At 42.8% G+C, this 22203-nt stretch overlaps 1 protein-coding gene and 1 long non-coding RNA gene across 3 annotated transcripts; one reads left to right on the top strand and one right to left on the bottom strand.

Moving 5' to 3' along the window:
* Positions 1–38: 38 nt before the first annotated feature.
* Positions 39–6017, bottom strand: LOC142872935 (uncharacterized). 2 transcript variants are annotated; one of them, XR_012921034.1, is made up of 3 exons: positions 5859–6017; positions 3342–3475; positions 39–218 (listed from the first exon to the last, which is right to left on the bottom strand). It is a non-coding gene; the product is annotated as an uncharacterized LOC142872935 (long non-coding RNA). The 2 variants fall into 2 exon arrangements; XR_012921035.1 differs by having other exon boundaries at positions 3354–3475.
* A 73-nt stretch (positions 6018–6090) lies between these two features.
* Positions 6091–17612, top strand: ZC3HAV1L (ZC3HAV1 like). The gene is made up of 4 exons (XM_012767972.2): positions 6091–6527; positions 7414–7549; positions 10794–11052; positions 12381–17612. Exons 1-4 carry the CDS (start codon positions 6154–6156, stop codon positions 12515–12517), a joined length of 906 nt encoding a protein of 301 aa, XP_012623426.2. The 5' UTR covers positions 6091–6153; the 3' UTR covers positions 12518–17612.
* The last annotated feature ends 4591 nt before the right edge of the window (positions 17613–22203 follow it).

Raw genomic sequence — 22203 nt, 5'->3', positions numbered from 1 at the left:
GGGAGATGATGTGTTTCCCATCCAGCTTTATCATTCCAAGCTTCCATGACCAAGTAGCCTTTATAGCAGAGCGCCAGGGCCGGGCAAGGTGGTGCTGATGGAGACGCCTACAGTGGGTTGGCACATCTTTTGTCTGGGGACTCAGGCAGGGAAGGGCTGGAAGCTGAAGCTGCTCACACCTTTCTTCCTCTGGTCCCACAGGTGGGAACAGGGCCAGGCTGAGGCACAAAAATTAAAAATGTAAATAGTTATCCACAGAATCATCCCATCTGCCACTCCTTCAAAAGCTCTTCTCCATTCATTCTTTTTTAATCACAAAGATTTGGGTGGAGAGAGAGTGAAGGGGGAGAGGGAAATGGAGAGACAGATTAGATCTCCATGTGGCAGCATGCACATTTGATAAAGTGAAGGTAAAACTGCTTTTGATGGAGACCTCAACATATTAATAAATAAAGTAAGGTACAGCAAACCTGATGGCTGCCAAGGCATTCCCATTCAAATACATGAAAATGGTATCAAACCAAGGTATTTGAGGTTTTTTCCATGTGTTTGTCTTAGTGCTCCCAAGAAAATCTGCCATTATCTGGTTTCTAGGGGGACTCCTCAGTTCAACATTTGGTGGAAGCATAGCTCCCGTGTTTCCCCGAAAATAAGACCTACCCGTAAAATAAGCCCTAGCAGGATTTCTAAGCATTTGCATAATATAAGCTCCACCCCGAAAATAAGACTGAGTGACAGGCATGGCTACACAGCGTATCTGCACAACCCAGGCATTTTGTTGCAGAGCGGTAAAGAAGATGAGCAGCCCTTCTCATCTGCCCCATCATGACAGCTACTATCCCAGAGGTGACAGGAAAGGTGTGGGCAGCCCCACCAACAAGGTTGGCTCCACCTGTCAGGTCCCGACCATCCTGTGCGTGCTGCAAGCTGAGGCTTTGAGGGGAAAATAACACATCCCCTGAAAATAAGCCCTAGGGTGTCTTCTTGAGGAAAAATAAATATAAGACCCTGTCTTCTTTTTGGGGAAACATGGTAGATAGCAGCCACTTCCCAGTCTTACCTTAAGCTACTGTGAAGATAATGACCATGAAAGGCAAAGCTTAGTTGAGTGCTAAGTGTGTGGCTGGGGCCACCAGAGCGATGTTCTGGGATGTGGCTTGGAAAGGGTGCAGGGGATAACAGGCAGGTTTCATTTAGGGGGTTAACAGAGTGGATGAATTTATAGCAGTTTTAACAGTATAGTCCTGGAGTGACTTTTTCAAAAGCCTGTGCTACAGCCATGTGCCTGAGTGGCCATCAGCTTGAGAATGAGCTTCAGAATCCAAGTGGGAGGACACATCAGAACTTTCTAGGAACTGCTTACGTCCTAAAAGCTCCAGTCCTAAAATACCCCAATTTCAACCTCCTGCTGCTCTTTTCCATTTGCTCGTAGACCTGCCTGACATCTAATATCTCCCTGTTCTTCCTGAAACTCCACATTGCTTAGTATTTTGCTCTGGGGTCTTTCCATTTTCCCCTCTACACCCTTTCCCATGAAAGGGCCCATTTATTCCCAGACTGTCACACACTTCTGATTCCAGGCTCTGTACCTCCTCTAAGGAGTCAAATAACTTGCACAGGGCGTCATGGCTAATGAGTAACAACAGAACCAAGACTGTGAACTCCGGAGCCCCGCTGCAGAGCCCGCAGGTCCGGCACAGGTCTGTGGGGACAGTCTACCTCTGCACACCCCTCCCCGCCTGCCCCCTGTGAACTCCTGCGAGCACTCCTGGCCTCTTCTCCACTCTGGCCCAGCCTTTCTCCCCACTCTGAATCCCCACCCGCTCTTTGTTCTTGTCACAGACAAGCCACCCAACGCAACACCCCTAGCATTACATGCCTTTAGCCTTTCTTGTCATCAACTCACTATTCCAGACATCCACACCCACTGCTCCACCGTCATCAGTCACACTTGCTCCAGAGCTGCTCCTTCTGAAATCTTTCTTCTTTTTTTTTTAAGAAACGGAGTCTCACTCTGTTACCCAGACTGGAGTGCAGTGGCATCATCATAGCTCACTGCACCTCGAACTCCTGGGCCCAAGTGATCCTCCCACCTCAGCCTCCCAAGTAGCTGGGACTACAGGTTCGCCTCACCACACCCAGCTAATTTTTTTTTGTAGAGACAGGGTCTTGCTATGTTGCCCAGGCTTGTCTCAAACTCCTAGGCTCAACGTGATCTCTCCTCCTTAGCCTCGCAAAGTGCTAGGATTACCCACGTGAGCCATCCCCCCAGGCCTCTTTCTGAAATCTTAAACTTCTCTATTCTACCTGTGACAACAGCCTGCCTTTTACTATTTTGCATCCCTACATCTACTTTATCCGCTCACATTTGGCCCTTCCTATCTTCATGCCTCCTTTATCAGCCCCTGATCACTCTTTCAATTAACACTCTTTTTTTTTCTTTCTACTAAATGATCTGTTTATTTAGCACACTTGTGGTATTTTTAGGAAGGGTGACAGCAAATTGATTCATAATTATCATGCATTCTGGAACAATCCCCAAATGCTCTTTCTCATTGATATCCTTGCCAGATCTTTGACATTTTTCTTGTTGTGTTGCCTGGTAAGGTGCTTCATAAATAATAGATGCTCTGTAGTTTTTCTAAGCTGATAATCATGATGATATGATGATGAAGATGACAATACTTTAATTGGTCAACTTCTTAATTCATTTCCCTTAAACATGTTTTAGACCTCAATCTTCATGAACTACTTTGATAGCCAATGTTCAGCAGGAGAAGGAACGGGAATCCAGATCCCTGGGCACTGGGGAATCTGGATTCTGTGCCCTTGGTTAACAGCCTGGATCCATCCAAATGACGTCTCTTGGTTCCCTCATGTGTAAAGTGAAGGGGTGGATTGTAAAGCAATGGACACCAACTGCGATGCCTATAGGTGTCAGGAGGCACAGTGAATGAGTGTAGGCCACCAAATTACCATTCTTTTTTCGTATATTTTCAGCTTTCCCTTCTTATTGCCTCTTTCACCCAGCATCTAATTATGCTCATCTTTCCTGTAATAGTATAACATACCTCCCTCCACCTTGTCTCTTCCTCTAATTATCATTTTATCATCACCTTATTGATTTTAAGAAGTAGTCTATAATCCCTGGACTTTTCCATTCTTCATCTTTTTTGTAACATACAGAAATCTGCCTTTCCTTGTTATCCCTCTGCTGAGGTCATCAATGCCCTTGTAGGATTAACTTCTCCCTATAGTCTTTCACACATTAACTGCATGTGAGTTGTATTTAACTCACGCTAGTTTTGAGCCCAGGGCCTCATGAAGCATATGTAACTCACACGTCTCTTCACCTTGGGAGCCAAGTGGTGTGCAGGCAACTCCTGCTGTAGCGTACACTTTAGCGTACATGTGACGTGATGGGTGACCCCCTGGGCAAAATCCTGAAGTTGCTTCGTGACACTTGTTGACGTTCCTATTGTTACAATTAACATTGACAATTTAATGGCACATAACTCAAGCACAGAAAACAATAAAAAATAAATTTTTCATTAAATTATAAAGGATTATTTTGTTTTCAAAGTTTTTATTCTATTTTTGTAATAGAACACCATGGCCAAAAGGAAAAATTTTTTCTTTCTAGTGTGGCAGTCAATTGTGCTAAGCATGCTAACCAGTGCCTCTTTGGGGAGGCAAAACAGGGAAAGGAAGAAAGACAGTACAGGGTGTGCAGATGAGCAGGTCGGGCACTGTCGTTCAATTCCACCAAGGAACCTCTGGGAGACCATGGACTATACCTCCTAGTTGTTCCACCAAAGGAATAATGAGCTGGGATATTTATCTACTCTCGGGAAGGCAAAACTTTCTGTACTTTCTTAGGTTCAGTGTCTGGGGGCCTGTAAATTTAACTGACAACAGAAGAAAAAAACCAAAGTTTATTCACATGCACATGGGAGAAAACAGAAGAAGCGACTTCGTAAATAGGTAAAGATGAGGATTTCTATACCTAACTTACTAAGGAAGAGGGAGGGAAGCAAAAAAGGCTTCTGTGGAAAGAATAAATGGGTTTCCAGGGGAACAAATGGGAGATAAGAAGTTGGCGATAAGGTTGTTTATGCAGGCACTAGTGTTCTTCTCCATTTTCATTTCATGGTATAAACCCCTAGCAGATGTATGGCAGCCTCACCTCCAGGGTGTCTGCTTTAGTGAAATAAAGGAAGCTCCGAGAAGGCTTCTTTCTGCATCTGTTGAATCTTAAATATCTTCTGTTTAAAATAATCCTCATATCAACTGTAGAGATCTGAGTGGATCCCCACACTGCCATTACTGGTAGGTTGAGGGCTCTTCCTGGAGGCGTTAACTCCTTGGTCATTCAGGCCTGCCTCTGTTGCTGGCCTGATCCCTTCTGCTGGAAAAAGACCTTAGGCAGAGAGCCCAGGTACAGATGCTGAGTGCCAAGGGGATATAAGCTATCACTAATTTCCTTCAGATTGTTCTCTTCTTCTACCTGCTTCTTTAATGTTGGTATCCCCAAGGTCCTATCCTTCCACCTCTGCTTTTCATACTCTTCACTGTTGATAAGGTGACCATATCGACTTTCACAGTGTCAGTTACTAATACTCTGATGTCACTCAGACTTATATCCTTTCCCTTCTCATCTCCCTTAAGGTCTAGACCTGAACATATAATACAACTATCCATTGAGCATCTCACCTTGGATTGTCCACTGCAAACTCAACACAAGAAAAATTGGGTTTATAGTTCCCCCAAATCCTGCTTCTGTTCTATTATTCCCTCTATTTTCTCACTTTTCTAGAAATCCATTATTCTTATTGCTGCCAGAGATTTTTCTAAAATACCTACCCTACAATATGGCCAGACACTGTTTTAAGTGATGAGGATACAGCAGTGAACAAGACGAACAAGATTCCTGCTTTCATGAGACTGAGTTCTACAGGTAAATATATAAATAAACGAGAAAGAAGAAAACTATCAGTGATAAGTTCCATGCAGAGACCAGGGAGCTGCTTTCGATTGGGAGGTCAGGAAAGGCCTTGCTGAAAAGAAGACATTGAAGCTCAGGGCTGAATGACCCAAAGAAGACGTCCAAGCAAAGATCAGGGGGAAAGTCTTCTAGACAGAGGGACTGTGTCACTCCCCAGCTGAAAATCCTTCAGTGCTTCTCAAAGTCCTCAGGATATAAGTCCAAAATTCTTAGCACAGCAGAGAAGGTCTTCAGCATCTGGCCAATTGCCTTCCTCTCCAGCTTCTTTACATGACATGACATTAATGCGTTTAATGCTCACAAGAACCTTGTAAGATAGCACCCAGGCTGGCTGAGTTCCCCCAATGGTCTCATTCATCTTTGTACTGCCAGTGAATTAGCAGTTGGCTCACTAAATGTTCATTAAGAGAGCAAGGTGTTGGGCAAAAGAGATAGATGTTCAACAGCTGAACAAGTCTAGGCCAGTGCTGTCCAACAGACATATAAGGTAAACCACATCTGTAATTGAAAGTTTTCTCATAGCTACGTTAGGAAAGTAAAAGCAACAGATGAAATTGTCATAGCATTTTATTTAAGCAAATATATTCAAAAGATTATCAGTTTAACATGTGATTCATATAAAATTATTAATGAGATATTTTATATTTTCCTTTCATTCTCAATCCTCGAAATCCCCTGTGTGTATCTCACATTTGCATCACCTCTCAATTTGGACTAGCCACATTTTGTCAGTGCTCATGGTCACCTCCTCGGAGGCGACCCTCAGCAACCACCAAAAGCAGCCCAGCCATTCACCTCCAACCACCTCCCCTATTTTCTCTTCTTGGCGGCGCTTACCAGTACTTCCAATTACCTTATTTGCTAGCGGGTCTTCTGTGATTCCCGAGCACACAAGCCCCTCAAGGCCTGGGCTAACTCGGAACGGTGCCTGGGAGGAGCAGGCACTCAATAAATGCTCCATGTCCCGTGCGCGACCACAGGCCCCGGGCCCTGCTCCCAGCGCGGGGCGGCCCCTCGCCCTGCCTCCCCAGGCCCACCCCTTCCCACCCCTTCCCCAGGCCCGTCCCCGGGATGCTGGCTGGGAACCGAGGACGTGACGGGGAGGAGCCAGGCCGCCCGCTCCCCGCGCTCAGGGCCCGGCCGCCGCCATGGCGGAGCCCACGGTGTGCTCCTTCCTCACCAAGGTGCTGTGCGCCAACGGCGGCCGCATGTTCCTGCAGGACCTGCGCGGCCACGTGGAGCTGTCGGAGGCCAAGCTGCGGGACGTGCTCCAGCGGGCCGGGCCCGACCGCTTCCTGCTGCAGGAGGTGGAGATGAAGGAGGGCCTCTGGGACGCCGAGGCCGAGGTGGCGGCCGGCGCGGGCGGCGCGGGCGGGAGCGGGGGCGCGGCGGCCTGCAGGGTGGTGGCCGTGTCCTCCGCGCGCCTCTGCGCCCGCTACCAGCGCGGCGAGTGCCGGGCCTGCGACCAGCTGCACCTCTGCCGCCGGCACATGCTGGGCAAGTGCCCGCACCGGGACTGCTGGTGAGCGGGCGGGCGGCGGGCGGCGGCGCGATACGGGTGCGGGCCGCGGGCCTGGCCTCCCGCCGAGGGCGGGCGCCACGAGGGATAAGAAGGGGGGCCCCCGCCCCCCGCGCTCTGTGCCACAGGCGGAACGAGGCCGGAGGTCCCCTTCACCACCGCACCCTCCCCCCGCCCCCCTACCAGAAAAGCTGCTGCTCCTGTCCCCGGATCCGGTTAAATCCGGGTTGGGACTTTTGAGTTCACTCACTCCCGTGGTATTTTGGGGACATCTGAGGATCCCATGAGATCTACTGTGGACCCTTATCGGGCGACTGCCCGTTTCCACATAACCACACGGTTCTCCCGAAGCGGGTCTGTGCCCGCTGGGTTTAACCACCCTGAGCTAGGCTGACCCCCTGGGAAACTGAGGGCTGGATGGTGCGGGCGAGGTCTTGGGGCTGGTGACTGCCAGGCTGGGGTGTGGGGCTGCCTCCGGACTCGTCGGCTGTGCTCCACATCGTCCTTGGCTGATTCTAGCCACACACACATCCCACACACAAAGTGGGGCCGGGTTGGGCACTTTCTTTTTCACATTGGCGGACTGTGGGGGTGCGCAGCTGTTGGGGGTAGAGAGAAGGCCAAGTGCAGTCACCTACTGCCAGATTCCCATGCTCAAGGCCGTGATTGGTGGTGGGGTGTCCTTGGCTTTAAGCAGCCTCACTGAAAATGACCCTGAGAAAAACTGCTTCATCCCAACTTTCTTATTATTTATCAGTGCCTGTTAGGCTGTAGTATCCATGGCTTCTCCAGAATTAACTTCACATGTAAGTTGAAAGCTGCCCAAGGCGAGCAATTTGACAGACTGGCCCATCACCTGGGTTTCTGACCTAGAGCTTTGTTCTCCTAGGTCTACCTGTACCCTCTCCCATGATATCCACATGCCTGTCAACATCCAAGTGCTGAAAAACCAGGGACTTTTTGGCCTTAATGAAGCCCAGCTTCGGATCTTGCTTTTGCAGAATGACCCCTGCCTTTTACCAGAGGTGAGTTACCAAGGAGTCACCCTCATATTGTCACATTCGTTACAAGTATTGTTCCCTATATACCTTTTTGGCTTTTGATCGCTGCATCAACATGATTCAGTTTCAAATACTTAAAAAGTACCTGTTGCTGTTATGGCGAAATTATCATGTTTGTTTCAGTTTAGCAATACACAAAGAATTTTTTAATTCAAAATAGTAGGAATGCCAAGAGAGAATATTATAAGAGCACCTATTAAAAGCAGAATTTGCTAATCTAGCACAAAGATTCTATCATAGACACTCCCACTTTGCCAGAAGAGGGTCAGAGAAAAAGGATGATGTTGGGAAGACAGAGGGCAGTTCTTAATTGTGGCCTGATTTTAACTGTAAGGTATTTCAGGGTGTAGAAGGGAAGAAAGTCACAAGGCTGGAGGTATGAGCTTTGGTGCAGGTGGCAGAGGCCACCCTCGAGGCAGCAGAATCTGTACCCAGAAGGCAGTCCTGGAGTTGGTCTTGGGAGCCAGCAGGATTCTTCCTGACATCCATCTCCTTTTTCATTCCTTAAGCTCTGAAGCCAGGTCTGGTATGTCATGGTTGTGAGCCAAATGCATTTCCACCAGCTATGTTGCTGAAAGTAGATCCAAGCAGCAGCTGGTACAGATTCTTGGCAGGAAGGATGAGGAGGATGGCAACAGCTCTCAGGCTGGGTCCAGTCCTTTCTCTCTCAGAGAGAAGGGGTACTGCAACTGCCATTTGCCTTTTATTTTTATTTACTTATTTATTTTTATTATTATTTTTTTAGAGATGGGGTCTCTCTCTGTCACACAGGCTAGAGTGCAGTGGCACCATGATAGCTCACGATAGCTTCGAACTCTTGGGTTTAAGTGATCCTCCTGCCTCAGCCTCTTAAGCAGCTTAGACTACAGGCATGCGCCACCATGCCCTTGCCTTTTAATTTTATAGTACTTTTTGATTTATAGAAGCTTTAATGTTTTTATGTTGTCAAACCTATTGAATCTTTTGTGGCTTCTACTTGGATAGCCCAGGCCCAGGCTCATCTTGTCCTCTTAGACTACTTCAGTGTTCTGTGAGCAGCCAGTGGGTTGGCTGCACTTATGACAGGAGCCCACCTCTGGCCCCATCAGCTGGGACTGGAGGTGTGTGCCATGTGGCCCAAAACATGGCCACACAGATAGACAGCAGGGACCACAGACAGGCACAGTGGATGAGATAAGAATGGTGCCTCACGTCTCTTGTATGCAAATGCCTGATGATTCCTTTCACCACTCTCCCAAAGATACAGTTCATAATACAGACACACTACCCACCAAAAAAAGATATTAGGAGATAATTTTGTAAAATTTTATAAAATTTTATAAAATTTGAAAACTTATATGAAATGGACACATTTCTAGAAAACTACAGCTCATTAAAATTGATTGTAGAAGAAATAGAAAGCCAGAATAGTCATATGAATTTTTTTAAAAATAAAAACATTAAACAAACAATTAGCCAGGTGTGGTGGCAGGAGCCTGTAGTCCCAGCTACTCCAGAGGCTGAGACAGGGAGATCACTTGAGCCCAGCAGTTTGAGGTATGATGAGACCACTGCACTCCAGCCTGGGCAACAGAATGAGACCCTTTCTCTAAACAAACAAATAAACAACAACAACAACAAAAACCAATTAAATTCCAAAGCATTAGTTAAAAGTGTTCTATAAGAAAACATTGGGTTTGTTTTTTGTTTTTTTTGAGACAGAGTCTCACTCTGTTGCCTAGGCTAGAGTGAGTGCCGTGATGACAGCCTAGCTCAAAGCAACCTCAAACTCCTGGGCTCAAGCAATCCTCCTGCCTCAGCCTCCCGAGTAGCTGGGACTACAGGCATGCACTACCATGCCCGGCTAATTTTCTTTTTCGATATATTTTTAGTTGTCTGACTAAGTTCTTTCTGTTTTTAGTAGAGACGGGGTCTTTCTCTTGCTCAGGCTGGTCTCAAACTCCTGACCTCCATCAATCCTCCTGCCTCAGCCTCCCAGAGTGCTAGGATTACAGGCGTAGCCACTGTGCCCGGCCTACTTTTCATTTTCATTTTTTTTTTTTATTTAATCAATTCTTGTTTCCTTTTTCAGATAAACTTTAGATTTATTTACATTTCTAAAACTATAGGAATTCTTTGAAGGGGATAGGAATTACATTAAAATTATGATTTCATTTTAGAAAATTGGCACCACAACTAGAATGCTTTTTTGTTTTAAACCAGGTCATCTGTCTCCAGTAGCATTTCCCACATTTTTGATTTGACTGATTATGGTCTTACCGTTTAACATCCTTTATCCCTTGAATTTTCTGTAAACTGATAGTTAGATCTGGAGGTTTGATCAGATTTAGGATTGATTTTATAACAAGACTTTTTTTTTTTCTTTTTAATGTGTGATGCATGTTAGAGTGACTAACCGTCCCCATTTACCTTGGACAGAGGGGTGTCCTGGGATGTCAGACTCCCGTGGTCAAACCTGGACAGTGGCAGCTCCTGTTGCATCACATCAGGGGGCATGTAATGTCTTGTCGTCTTTTTGTGCATGTGTGGTTAAGACTGATGAGTGGTTTCAGGATTGCTAGCCTGATCCATCATTAGAAAGCTCCTATCAGTGTGGTCTTGGTTTGTCTGGGACAGACCCACTTTTCATTAGTCATCTCAGTGTAGCTATAATAGTGCTCCCTTGCACTCTAAAAGATGCTCTTGTCTGGATCTCAAATTATGTGTTTGTGTTACCTGTCGAGTTGGTTTCCCTGAAAGCAGAGCCTGAGGTGGAGACTCAGGTGCATGTGATTTATTGAGGGTGGGCTTTTCGGGAAAACTCTGAGAGAGGGAAGCAGGATATAGGAAAGGAAAAGCTACAAGTAACGTAAAGTTCAGCCTTGACTTGATGTGTGGGGGGCTGTGGAACAAAACTTATGCAACGCAAGGGCCCCAGCCTTTTGTATCTCCACCTAAGTCACTCAGTGGCTATACGCTTTGGGGAGGAGGGCAGGTCAGCTGAGCATCTAAGGTGTCTAAGGTAAGAGGGGCGGCTGTGAGTTGGTAGCAGCAAACACAGCGGCTGGGGCACGCTCCGCACTGTCACAATCCCCGTCAGGCATTCACCCCAAAATTTCAACAGCCATCGATGATCAGAGGATGCTATTTAGTCTTCATTTTAGCTAGAGAAGCTGTAAAAGATACAGCGAAAACTAATATTTCAAGTGTTGCCTCTTTCCTGTACCAGGTCTGTTTGCTCTACAACAAAGGCGAAGCCCTCTATGGGTACTGCAACCTCAAGGATAAATGCAACAAGTTTCACGTGTGCAAAGCCTTTGTCAGGGGAGAGTGCAAACTTCAGACCTGCAAACGATCCCATCAGCTCATTCATGCTACAGCCTTGAAGTTGCTGCAGGACCAAGGACTGAATATCCCAAGTGTTGTTAATTTTCAGATAATCGCTACCTACAAGCATATGAAGTTGCACAAGATGCTTGAAAATAAAGGTAGGGGTATCAGAGGTAGACAAAACACCGTCAATGAATGATACAGTTTTGAGGTTCTTCGCTGTAAAGAAATAAGAACAGTGAGAACAGTCACATGAAAGTGAGTGTGGGGAAAAAATCACTTCATATGTTAATCGTGGCATTGTCCTTGGGAAAGCTTAGAGCAGTCAGCATCTTAGGATGTAGAACTGCCATTCGAACCAAAAGTGGGAAGGGAAGTTTATTTTCATCCCTGCCACTGCCAGCTAATAGAATCTACCCAAGTGTTTGAACAGTATAGCTCCTTGTTAAGTTGGGGTTCATGAAGCTGGAAGAACACACTTAACAGGTTGGTTATAAAAAAGAGGAGGAAGATGGGCCATTGACTGGAAAAGCAAGGATAACGTAGAGATGGCTTCCTTTTATTAAATGCAATTAAAGGTTTTCCTTTTATTAATTTTTTAAGTAATTTTAACCATATTACAGGAGTATTTGGGAAATAGACTAGAAATAAAAATTGCATATGATTCTGCTCACTCCAATCTACAATACTCATTAACATTTTATAATAGGCCTTTCAGTTCTGTTATATGCAACTACTAATCCAGCTGTGCTCAAAGTACACATTAGTATTTTACATTTTCACTTTATACAACATTATAAATATCTTCCCATATTGCTGCATAGTCTCTTGAACATTTTAAGAAGTCTACAAAGTATGGTTGGGTGTTCTTTTAATTTCAATGCATTCCCTTTCCTTATTCTATTAGATTTGTTTGTAGCTGAAAGTCAGTGGATGGTGGGCTTAGAATTACTGTTGGGAAACCACGTACCAGAGCCAGAGTCTCTAAGCTTTTAACAGAGTTTTCATATGTTAGTGTCAGACTTAATGAGTTTGCAGATAGGGAGGCTTTGCATATACCAGTGTTAGAGGCTGTCCAGGGAACCCTGCGTGGTGGCAGGGACCTTCTACTCTATGCTATGTCCAGGGTCTGTCATTATCTTCATCTGGTCTTGTTTAGTGAGTCTCTCCTAACTATGAAATAATGACTTTCTGCTTGCTATTGATATACACACATACGTACACAGACATATATAGCTCAGTCTCTCTTGCTGTCTCTCTCTCTCTCTCTCTCTCTCTCTCTATATATATATATATATATATATATATATATATGTATATATGATTATACACACGCACACATAATTTTTTTAATCCACAGGACATGAACTCTCCAAATCCAGGGTGTTGGGAGTCTTGTCTGAGGTCTAGTTCGGCTGGGTTATTGCTCCCAACATAAAATGAAACTTGGGGTGCCTTAGGAAAACTTATCCTTTCTTCTTTTTAGATAACTCGGCGTCTGCAACTAAGCACTCACAGAGCCTTGAGAAACCAGGTGTGCACGCAGCCGGGGCTGCAGATGCCAGCCCTCTGGCTTCTGCCCCTGCTCAGGCAGCCAAGAAGCCCTGCCCAGGTAAACCTTAAAGAGGGTTAGTGAACTAAGAAGAAGCTTGTCCAGCTTGGAAGATCTGAAAACAAGACTTCTTTTGAGCTTTAATTTGTAACCATTCATTCCTTTAATCATTTATTCATAGTGGTCATAATAAGATCTACCTCACAGTGTGTTGTGAGAAGAAGAGATGGGAAGAGAACAAATGTCAGACTTGGAGGATAACGTTGGGGTTGAGGTTGGACCTTGAGCTGGCAAAGGGAGGGGAAAGCTGAGTGCAGATGGGGTCAGTCCAGGACAAGTCCCGGACATGGCAGCTTCCACCTGCAGTTCTGAGCGCTTGCCCCAGACTGGGCGGATAGAGCTTTTCAGGGGAGTTTTTCCTGACTTCTGTGGTCCAGCCAGTGGTTTTCTATATGCCCATAAATACAGTTTACATAGTGGTAATCTAGAGAATGTACACTTTTTACGCATTTTTTTTACTTAATGTTTCATAAGCATCTTTCCATATTTATTCACATTATCATATATAATCATTTTTTTGCACAGATACATTAATATATCATAGTATATTTAACTACTTATTCTGGGATATTTCAGTTCTTTCTAACAAAGTTTGAATATAATTCATTTCTTAAAATCTGTACAATATTGAATTTTTAAAGCTATTCTTTACGTTTGCTCAGCTTATAGGTGCTAAATGATACTGTCTTCTGCGTTTTTTAAAAATACATATGTGAGCGAGTAATTTTCTGTGTATCTGCTTTCCGTATGTCTTTGTCATTTTATACATGGCCTTTTATTAATGGGGACCTTCTGTATGCAGATGTGGGTGGCCTTTAATGAGGCTCCTTAATTTTCATAAGAGGATATCAGCCATACTGTGCTCAGAGGATATCCAATTTCTGTAGATCCAGCTCAGCTGACACAGCAGAGCATATAACCTTTGGGTTCTCACCAGAGATTTCTACCTCACTCTGTCTACTTTTCATCTCTCATTGAACTTTTTTTTTTTTTTTTTGAGACAGAGTCTCACTCCCGCTGCCTTGGCTAGTGTGCCGCGGCATCAGCCTAGCTCACAGTAACCTCAAACTCCTGGGCTCAAGCAATCCTGCTGTCTCAAGCCTCTGGAATAGCTGGGACTACAGGCATGCGTCACCATGCCCGGCTAATTTTTTATATATACATTTTTAGTTGTCCAGATAATTTCTTTCTATTTTTTTAGTAGAGATGGGGTCTCGCTCTTGCTCAGGCTGGTGTTGAACTCCTGAGCTCAAACAATCGGCCCTTCTCGGCCTTCAGAGTGCTAGGATTACAGGCGTGAGCCACTGCGCCTGGCCTCTCATTGAACTTTTACCAAAGCCCAAATGCTACAATTTGAAGGATGTGTGGTTTTTCCGTTCTTCTATATTGAATGCATCTTTCCGTGGATCAAGATGGCCCACTAGAAGTCTGTGTACCTCGCCCATTTCGTGTGGACTCTCCTTTCTCCCTTCTCTCCTCCTCCCTGCTCTCCTCCCACCCATCGTGATATTTTCTTCTTTGTTTTCTTCAAGGGGTACCACAAGAAAGCAGCTTTATGGAATCCTTGGCTCTGCTTATTGTAGTAATATTCCCAAATGTCATGGTGTAATGTGTTTGTTTTTTTAAAATTTAACTGTCCTGCAGTAACACCACATTTGAGAAATAGGGACAATGTAATGAGTTTTCATAAAGCTACATTAATTTAGAAAAGTTTTTTTTAAAAATCATGAAATGCTATCTTTTTGATTGGGGAGAATGCAAAAGTGACCTTTTTAAAGTGAAAAATTGCTGTGTTTTCTCGAAACGAACAATAGAAGTCATGTAACTTGTGTTAATCTTTTTACTTTGGTTGTCAACAGTAGTATATCTGAAAGCCCTTATTTTCTGCATATTTTATTTCTTTTTTTCTAGCTCTGATTTCTCCTGGTGCTAATTTTTTAAAAAATATTTTTGCTTTTAATTATTATTATTATTTACACTTTATCATTTTACTATGTATATTTTTGTAGTAAGCCATCTTTTTTGTTTGTTTGTTTATTTTGTAGTAAGCTATCTTAAATCCTCAATGGAAGCAGAGCAGGGTATGAATGTGTACCCCTCACATTGAGAGACCTGGTGGATGTTTACATTTTTTCTGTTCTTTTTATGTATCTTACAATTATGCTTTTATATATGAAGTTATTGACCCTCTGTAATCTTGGTTGCAATATTTTATTCAATTCTATAATATTCCATTTTAATCTTAGTTCTGTTGGTATTCATTCTGCAAAAATATTTTACATAATTACACCTGTCTCTCTTATTTTCGTCTCAGGATTCAGCTGTTAGAGAGTTTTCATCACATTACAGCTGGAGATGAGTTTTCTTTGGTAATTTATTGGTGCTTATGAGGTAAAGCCACATGTCTATAGACTCCACAAATTCAACATATCCTAAATTTGAATGATTCATTTTCTTCCAGTCTTGTTCTTCCTTGTATTTCCTTATCTTTTAATGTCATTACCATCTATCTACCTAATGACATAAACCAAAAAACTGCAAATTTTCCTGTACTGTTCTTGTTCCCTGTATCACATGCTCCCTCAAAACCTCTCGATGTTTATCCCTCTCTGCCCTTTTCTTTCCCTCCCCTACACACTGCCTGGTTTCAAACCCTCCTCACCGCCGCGTGTATTTCACGGATGCAGAACTCAGCGGTTTTCAAGTTGTGTTGTGGGAGTTTTTGTAGGAGGTGCCAGGTTTACTGTAGGAAGTGCCCGGTCCCACTTCAGTGATGGTAGCCCTATTTTAATTTTTAGCATAATAGGATTTTGTGGATTTCACTGGTCTCCTGACCACTCTTCTCCTGCTTTCCATTTGGCTGCCTGGTTGAGCGTTTGAAAACAGACCTAATGGTATTGTTCTTTTTTTTGGCTAAAACCTTCATTGATTCTCATTATGTAGGGTGGAAGTCACAAACTCAGATGCTTTCGAGAACTGGAAGGGTGACTTAAAAGTTTGGAGAGGACTGGATGCCAGAGGAATGGGACTAGGGAGGAAGTGCTGTGGCAATTGGTCCCATCTGAAAGGGGCGCCTGCCTCTGGTTTCTGTGTGGGAAGGTGGCCCCGTTTCTCATATTGTCCAGTTTTTTGAAGCCAGAAATCTAGATTTTTATGAGAGATTTTCTGATTTTTATTAATAAATAGGGACTTTTGAGTTTTTGAGATGCAAGCCAATCACGTAGGTACTTGACCTGCTTCAAATTTTTGGGATGTGTGTGCCTTTTTGCCTTGTGATTCTCTGTATTTGTAAATGATGTTCCCTCTTCACAAGTGCCTTTCCTTCTTCCTTCCTCCTGCTTCAAAACCTGCCAAAATTCAATTCTTCAAAATGCCAGGTTGGCCTTTCCTGACCTCAAGAGAGGCAGCTCTTGCAGCATTCTTAGAGTGCTGGCCTTGTACTTAGTACACTGCATTGCAATGCTTTGTGTTTTTATTCCCTGGCTTTGAGCGAAAACATTATTTATTCTTCTTGGTAATTCTAACAGTTGGTAGTTAAGACATATTTTTTGCCATATAATAAATTAAACATTATTTGAGTCTGTTTGAATCAGTATATTGGTCTCCACTGTTCTTCCCTCTTCCCCCACTTATGTTTTTCTAATATTAAAAAATGTTTTTCTCCATAAGAAATGTGTTATATAAGCTAATCAATTTGAATTGTCTGTGTCTAAAATTAACTCTTTAAGGCTTACGTTTATGATACTAAATCTTTCCATCGAGTGATTAAGTCTCTCCATTATTGTCATGTTTCTTTTTTTTTTTTTTTTTTGCGACAGAATCTCACTCTGTTGCCGGGGCTAGAGGCGTCAGCCTAGCTCACAGCAACCTCAAACTCCTCAATCCTTCTGCCTCAGCCTCCTGAGTAGCTGGGACTACATGCATGTGCCACCATGCCCAGCTAATTTTTTCTATATATTTTTAGTTGTCCAGCTAATTTCTTTCTTTTGGTAGAGATAGGATCTCACTCTTTCTCAGGCTGGTCTCAAACTCCTGAGCTCAAACAGTCCTACTACCTTGGCCTCCCAGAGTGCTAGGATTACAGGCGTGGACTACCGAGCCCGGCCTATTGTTGTGTTTTTTTTTTGTTTTTTTTGTTTTTTTTGTTTTTTTTTTTTGAGACAGAGTCTCGCTTTGTTGTCCAGGCTAGAGTGAGTGCCGTGGCGTCAGGCTAGCTCACAGCAACCTCAAACTCCTGGGCTCGAGCGATCCTTCTGCCTCAGCCTCCTGAGTAGCTGGGACTACAGGCATGCGCCACCATGCCCGGCTAATTTTTTATATATATATCAGTTGGCCAATTAATTTCTTTCTATTTATAGTAGAGACGGGGTCTCGCTCTTGCTCAGGCTGGTTTTGAACTCCTGACCTTGAGCAATCCGCCCGCCTCGGCCTCCCAAGAGCTAGGATTACAGGCGTGAGCCACCGCGCCCGGCCTGTTGTGTTTTTTGATTTCTTTCATTATACTTTGTTCTAGTTTTGTTTAGGTCTTATATATACCTTATTAAATCAGTTCTTTCTTGGGTGTTTTATATCTGTATTGCCACTCAGCATGGGAGTCTCTGTCATTAGAAAGCTGTTAATTTAAAAAATATTTATCTTTTAATGCATTGTCTTTGTTCTAACAGTTATAGGTGGCCTATTTGTTTTTTCCAACTATAAAATGATAGTTGCAAGAATACTTATTTTCTTACTTATTTTCTTTCTGTATTTTGTTTTAGCATTTAGTAAAAATTATGGAAAGTTTTTTTTATATTTCTTCATTAAATATGAAGTTAATTGTTGGTTTTAAACAAATGTTCTTTATTTGGATAAGAGAAATAACATCTCTTCTTATTTGTTAGAAGCTAAAGCCTTGATAAAAAGAATTGGTATCTTTTGATGTAATCATTTCTCATTTAAATCACCTAATATGATTATGCTTAAGGTTTTCATTATATTATTATATTAAAACATCCTTAAATTCCTGAGATAAACTCTACCTGATTATGGTATATGTTACTTTAATGTATTAGTTTTCCTATTTGCTATATATCTATCCATTCATAAATAAAATTCATTTATATATTATGTGTGTGATAGTAATTTCCTTGTTATTTTTACTGGCATATGGTCAAAGTATAAATTTATTCTAAGTATTCTTTGGAGTTTTTGTAAATAGATTTGTAGTGTCTTTTTTTTTTTTTTTTTTTTGAGGCAGGGTCTTGCTTTGTTGCCCAGGCTAGAGTGTAGTAGTGTCATCGTAGCTCACTGCAGCCTCAAACTCATAGGCTCAAGTGATTCTCCTGCCTCAGCCTCCTGAGTAGCTGGGACTACAGGTGCACGTTAACACATACCTGGCTAATTTCTCTATTTTTTGTAGATACAGGGTCTCAGTGTGTTGCTTAGGCTTGTCTTAAACTTTTAGCTTCAAGAGATCCTCCTGTCTCAGCCTTCCAAAGTGTTAGGATTACTGCATGAGCCACTGTGCCCAGCCTATAATGTCATTTTTATTTTAAAAATAACATATCATTGTAGACTTGAATTACTCTGTTATTATTTAGGAATATTTTTCCAAAATAATTTTTTTGAAAATATAATAATATATCATTGTGGAAATTTGGAGAATACGGGAATGTATTAAGAAGAAAGTAATACTCACCTATGATGCCACTGTATAAAGATATTCATTGTTAATACTTTAGGGCATTTTTTCCAGTCTTTTTTATGCATATATTCCCAAATACTGAGGTTATATTAGACATACAATTTTATATTAATGCTGTTTGGGATTGATATTATTTTGTAAGCATTTTTCTACATAATTGAAAGCAATGACAATTACATTTGATGGTTGCATTGTATTTTTATGTATTGTTTATGTAATTATAGTTCTGTTGGATATTTATTGTTTGCAATATTTTAGTATATAAATCTTTATCTGAATTTCTGATTATTAGAACAGATTTCTAGATGTGAATATACTGTGCCAGAAGATATGAATATTATAAAGACTCAAAAAGTATTTCAGAATTGTCTTCCAGAATAGCCACACCAGATTACACTCATCATCAGCAAGGGAAATTGCCTGTCTCCGCACACCCTCAGCAGCATGTGTTATAAAGCATATTCTGATGAAAGGCGCAGAACACCTTTTGTTTCCTAAGGGGTTCTTCTGGGCAGGTTTTTAGAAAAATACATTTTAATGATTGCCACTTAATTACACATCCAAGGCTTATATTTTAATCTATTCATTATGCAATAAAGTGATTAAATTATGTATATTTTCTGATGTTTTATCTTTAATGAGATTTCCTTTTTGCTTTACGTTTGCATTGTCAGTCTTTTTTGTGAACCTATCATGCATTTGCCTTATACAGGCAATATTTTATTCACTCGGCACCTCATAGGTGCTCATTCTCAGATACTTATCTCCTAGATAAAATTTCCATTTATTCAGGAGAGATACTGCCTCTGTATGGCATACATAGCAAGCTCTCAGTTGAATGAAGAAGTGTCTGCTAACTTGAGTTGCCTATGCCTGCTTTCAATGTAAACTTAGAAAACTTGGAAATGTCTCAGGTAAAACCTTCCTTTTGGCTTACACTCTTCTACGGCGTCATAAAATCAAGCTAGAAAACATGGGCAAATTGTTCTGTTGTCTGGGTGATGGGGACTCGACTCTAGTCCTCCTTTGATAGTATAGCCCACCATTCTCTCCCTTTCGTCCGGTTAAGACTCTGAAGAGTCCACTGAGTGGCTAGGCCTTCCCAAGTCAAAGATACAGGGACAGTCAGAGCTTATCCATAGCCTATGGATAAGCTTATCCTTGATGCATCATCAAGGTAGGTTAGGTTATGCTGCAACAGTAACACTCCCAGATCTCATGTCTTACAACAGCAAAGATTTATTTCTCACTTGTGTTCATTATGGTCCTTCTCACCTCTGTTCCATGTTGTTTCCACTTTGGGACCCAGGTAACTGAAGAGCCCCCCTCTGGACCAGTGCTGGTGTCTTAGCAGGAGATACCACAAGCTGGCTCTTCAAGCTTCTACTCTCATTGCATTATTCAAAGCAAGTGGTGTGGCCACCCTGTGTTTGACAAGGTGGGGATGTATGATCCTTACAGGGCACTGCGGGTTACATGGCCAAGCTTAATGTCAATGGACAAGGATGATAACGTGCCCTCAAGAGGGAGCAGTGAGTATTTTTAACATAATACAGTCAACCACAGTAGGAAGCTCAGGTGGCCTTCCTTGTGCTGCCCAAGCAGTTTCCTTTAAGGATGCTGCAGAATTTCTGATACTGGTGTACCTTTATTGCCTCAACCGAGATGCGGCAAACTGCCAATATGTTGACAATGGAGATCAAGCATAGATGAGAGGCATAGTGGACAAATCCTCTGGACTGAGGTATGGCCTAGGCTAGGGTGACCAACTATCCCTGTGTGCCCAGGCCTGAGCAGGTTCCTGGGGCAGTGTGGGGCACAGCTTAGGCACTCTGCGCTGTGTCATTTCTGCAGCAGCAGAGGCTCCCTGTGAAGCAGGGTGGAGGAGGTGGGTTGATGCACCGTGGAAAGCATTTCTAATCCCTGATTGAGTTAGCAAAGCCTGGGAAGAGTGTGTGTATGTTGGGAAAGGAAAAGCTCATACATTTTTTTCATTGTACATAGGAATTTTAAAAATATTCATTTGGCTTTAATAACCAGAAAATGGATGTTTAAGAAAATGTATGTTTAAGAGTATACTTGATGACCTTAGTAATAATTAAAAACAGTATGCCACTGCCTAAATGATTACAGAAAATCAATAAAATCAAATGCAATTGTCTACTAAAACAAAAAACAAGCAACAACAAAACCAAACAGAATGTCGAAAACAAAGTTACAGAAATAGGGACAAATATACCAACTGTACACTTAGTCTGTTTTTAGTTGCAAGCTGTAGAAAGCAATCCTGGTGTAAGTAAATAAAGCAACTTATTATGAGAATATTGGGTAGTTCACACTCTCTGGAAGAGATGCAGAAGAAAGCTTGGAGGCTGTGCTGCCAGGAAGTACACCCCGAATTGTGCCTGGGAACCAGTCCATTAAGATACCACTGCTACCCCAGGCACAGGATGCTGCAGCTGGCACTGCCAGCAACAATGATGCTAGATCCCAAAAGCTGAACTGCTGCCACCCACCATCCAAATGGATTCTGCACAGACTTTGTTTCTCTGGGTTACCAGCTTCTGATTCAAAGTGAGACAGTGCGGGGTCCAGCATCAGGGGGTGGAATCTATGTCATGTGTCTGTGCCATAGCTGCAAGGGAGGATGGGAAAGTGCGTACCTGGAATTCCATCTTCTGTAGTGGGAGATAAGGTCAACCTCAAAAAAAGTGGTCTTATCCAACATTATGAGGATTTAGAATGACAAGTGCCTACTGCGTTCCATTACTTTGGCATCCTAACATCATTATACACATTTTTCCTATTCCTACTGTAAGAAAGAAATAGGGGATCTTCTAAACACTCTTACAATATTTTTAAATAGGGCAAAGAGAACCAAAATAAACCATATCTTCATATAAATGACTTCAAATATAAAAAAGAATAATTGAATAGGAAAAAATGTTAACAGTATTTACTTCTAGGTAGTGTTTCTTCACACCCTTCTGAACTTTCCAGATTTTCTTCAGTGAGTAAGCATGCATTATTTTTATCAGGAAAAAATCCACTCAAACATAACAAAAATGCCCTAAACAAAAGTAGACAAGGCCGGGCGCGGTGGCTCACGCCTGTAATCCTAGCTCTCTGGGAGGCCGAGGCGGGCGGATTGCTCAAGGTCAGGAGTTCAAAACCAGCCTGAGCAAGAGCGAGACCCTGTCTCTACTATAAATAGAAAGAAATTAATTGGCCAACTGATATATATATAAAAAATTAGCCGGGCATGGTGGCGCATGCCTGTAGTCCCAGCTACTTGGGAGGCTGAGGCAGAAGGATCGCTCGAGCCCAGGAGTTTGAGGTTGCTGTGAGCTAGGCTGACGCCACGGCACTCACTCTAGCCTGGGCAACAAAGTGAGACTCTGTCTCAAAAAAAAAAAAAAAAAGTAGACAAATTATGCCCTATTCTTGGCATTCTTCAATCCAACCTGACTTTACCTTGTTGAGACTGATGTCTCCAATGCCATGTTGGAGACTACCCTGTCCTAAGATCTTCCTGCATGGCTGATCTATGTCCTAGTGCCCACTTCTCAGGAAAGATGTCACCTACCTCCTGTGGGAATGGATAGTACTTATTCATATGATGAGGCTAATGAGGAAATAGATGCTACCTTCTAAATCACAGGAAATCCAAACGGAAACAGACACGTCCTATGAGGAACCATAATATGGTGGATGGTCAATGCCACCCCACACTGAGGAGGTGGCATTGCCCGTCCTCCACATTGTGGTTCCTTATAGGCATATGTTCCTATTTCTTTATCTTTTTAACTTTTTAAAAAAATTTTTTTAGAGACAGGGTCTTGCTCTGTCGCTCAGGCTCGAGTGCAGTGGTGTGATCATAGCTCACTGTAACCTCGAACTCCTGGGCTCAAGTGATCCTCCCACCTCAGCCTCCTGAGTCACTGAGACTACAGGAGTGCCACTGCACCTGGCTAATTTATTTTATTGTTAGAGAGTCTTGCACTGGCTGATCAT

The sequence above is a fragment of the Microcebus murinus genome, chromosome 9 (genome assembly GCF_040939455.1).
Source record: "Microcebus murinus isolate Inina chromosome 9, M.murinus_Inina_mat1.0, whole genome shotgun sequence".
NCBI lineage: Eukaryota > Metazoa > Chordata > Mammalia > Primates > Cheirogaleidae > Microcebus > Microcebus murinus.
This window is presented reverse-complemented; position numbering and strand designations above follow the sequence as displayed.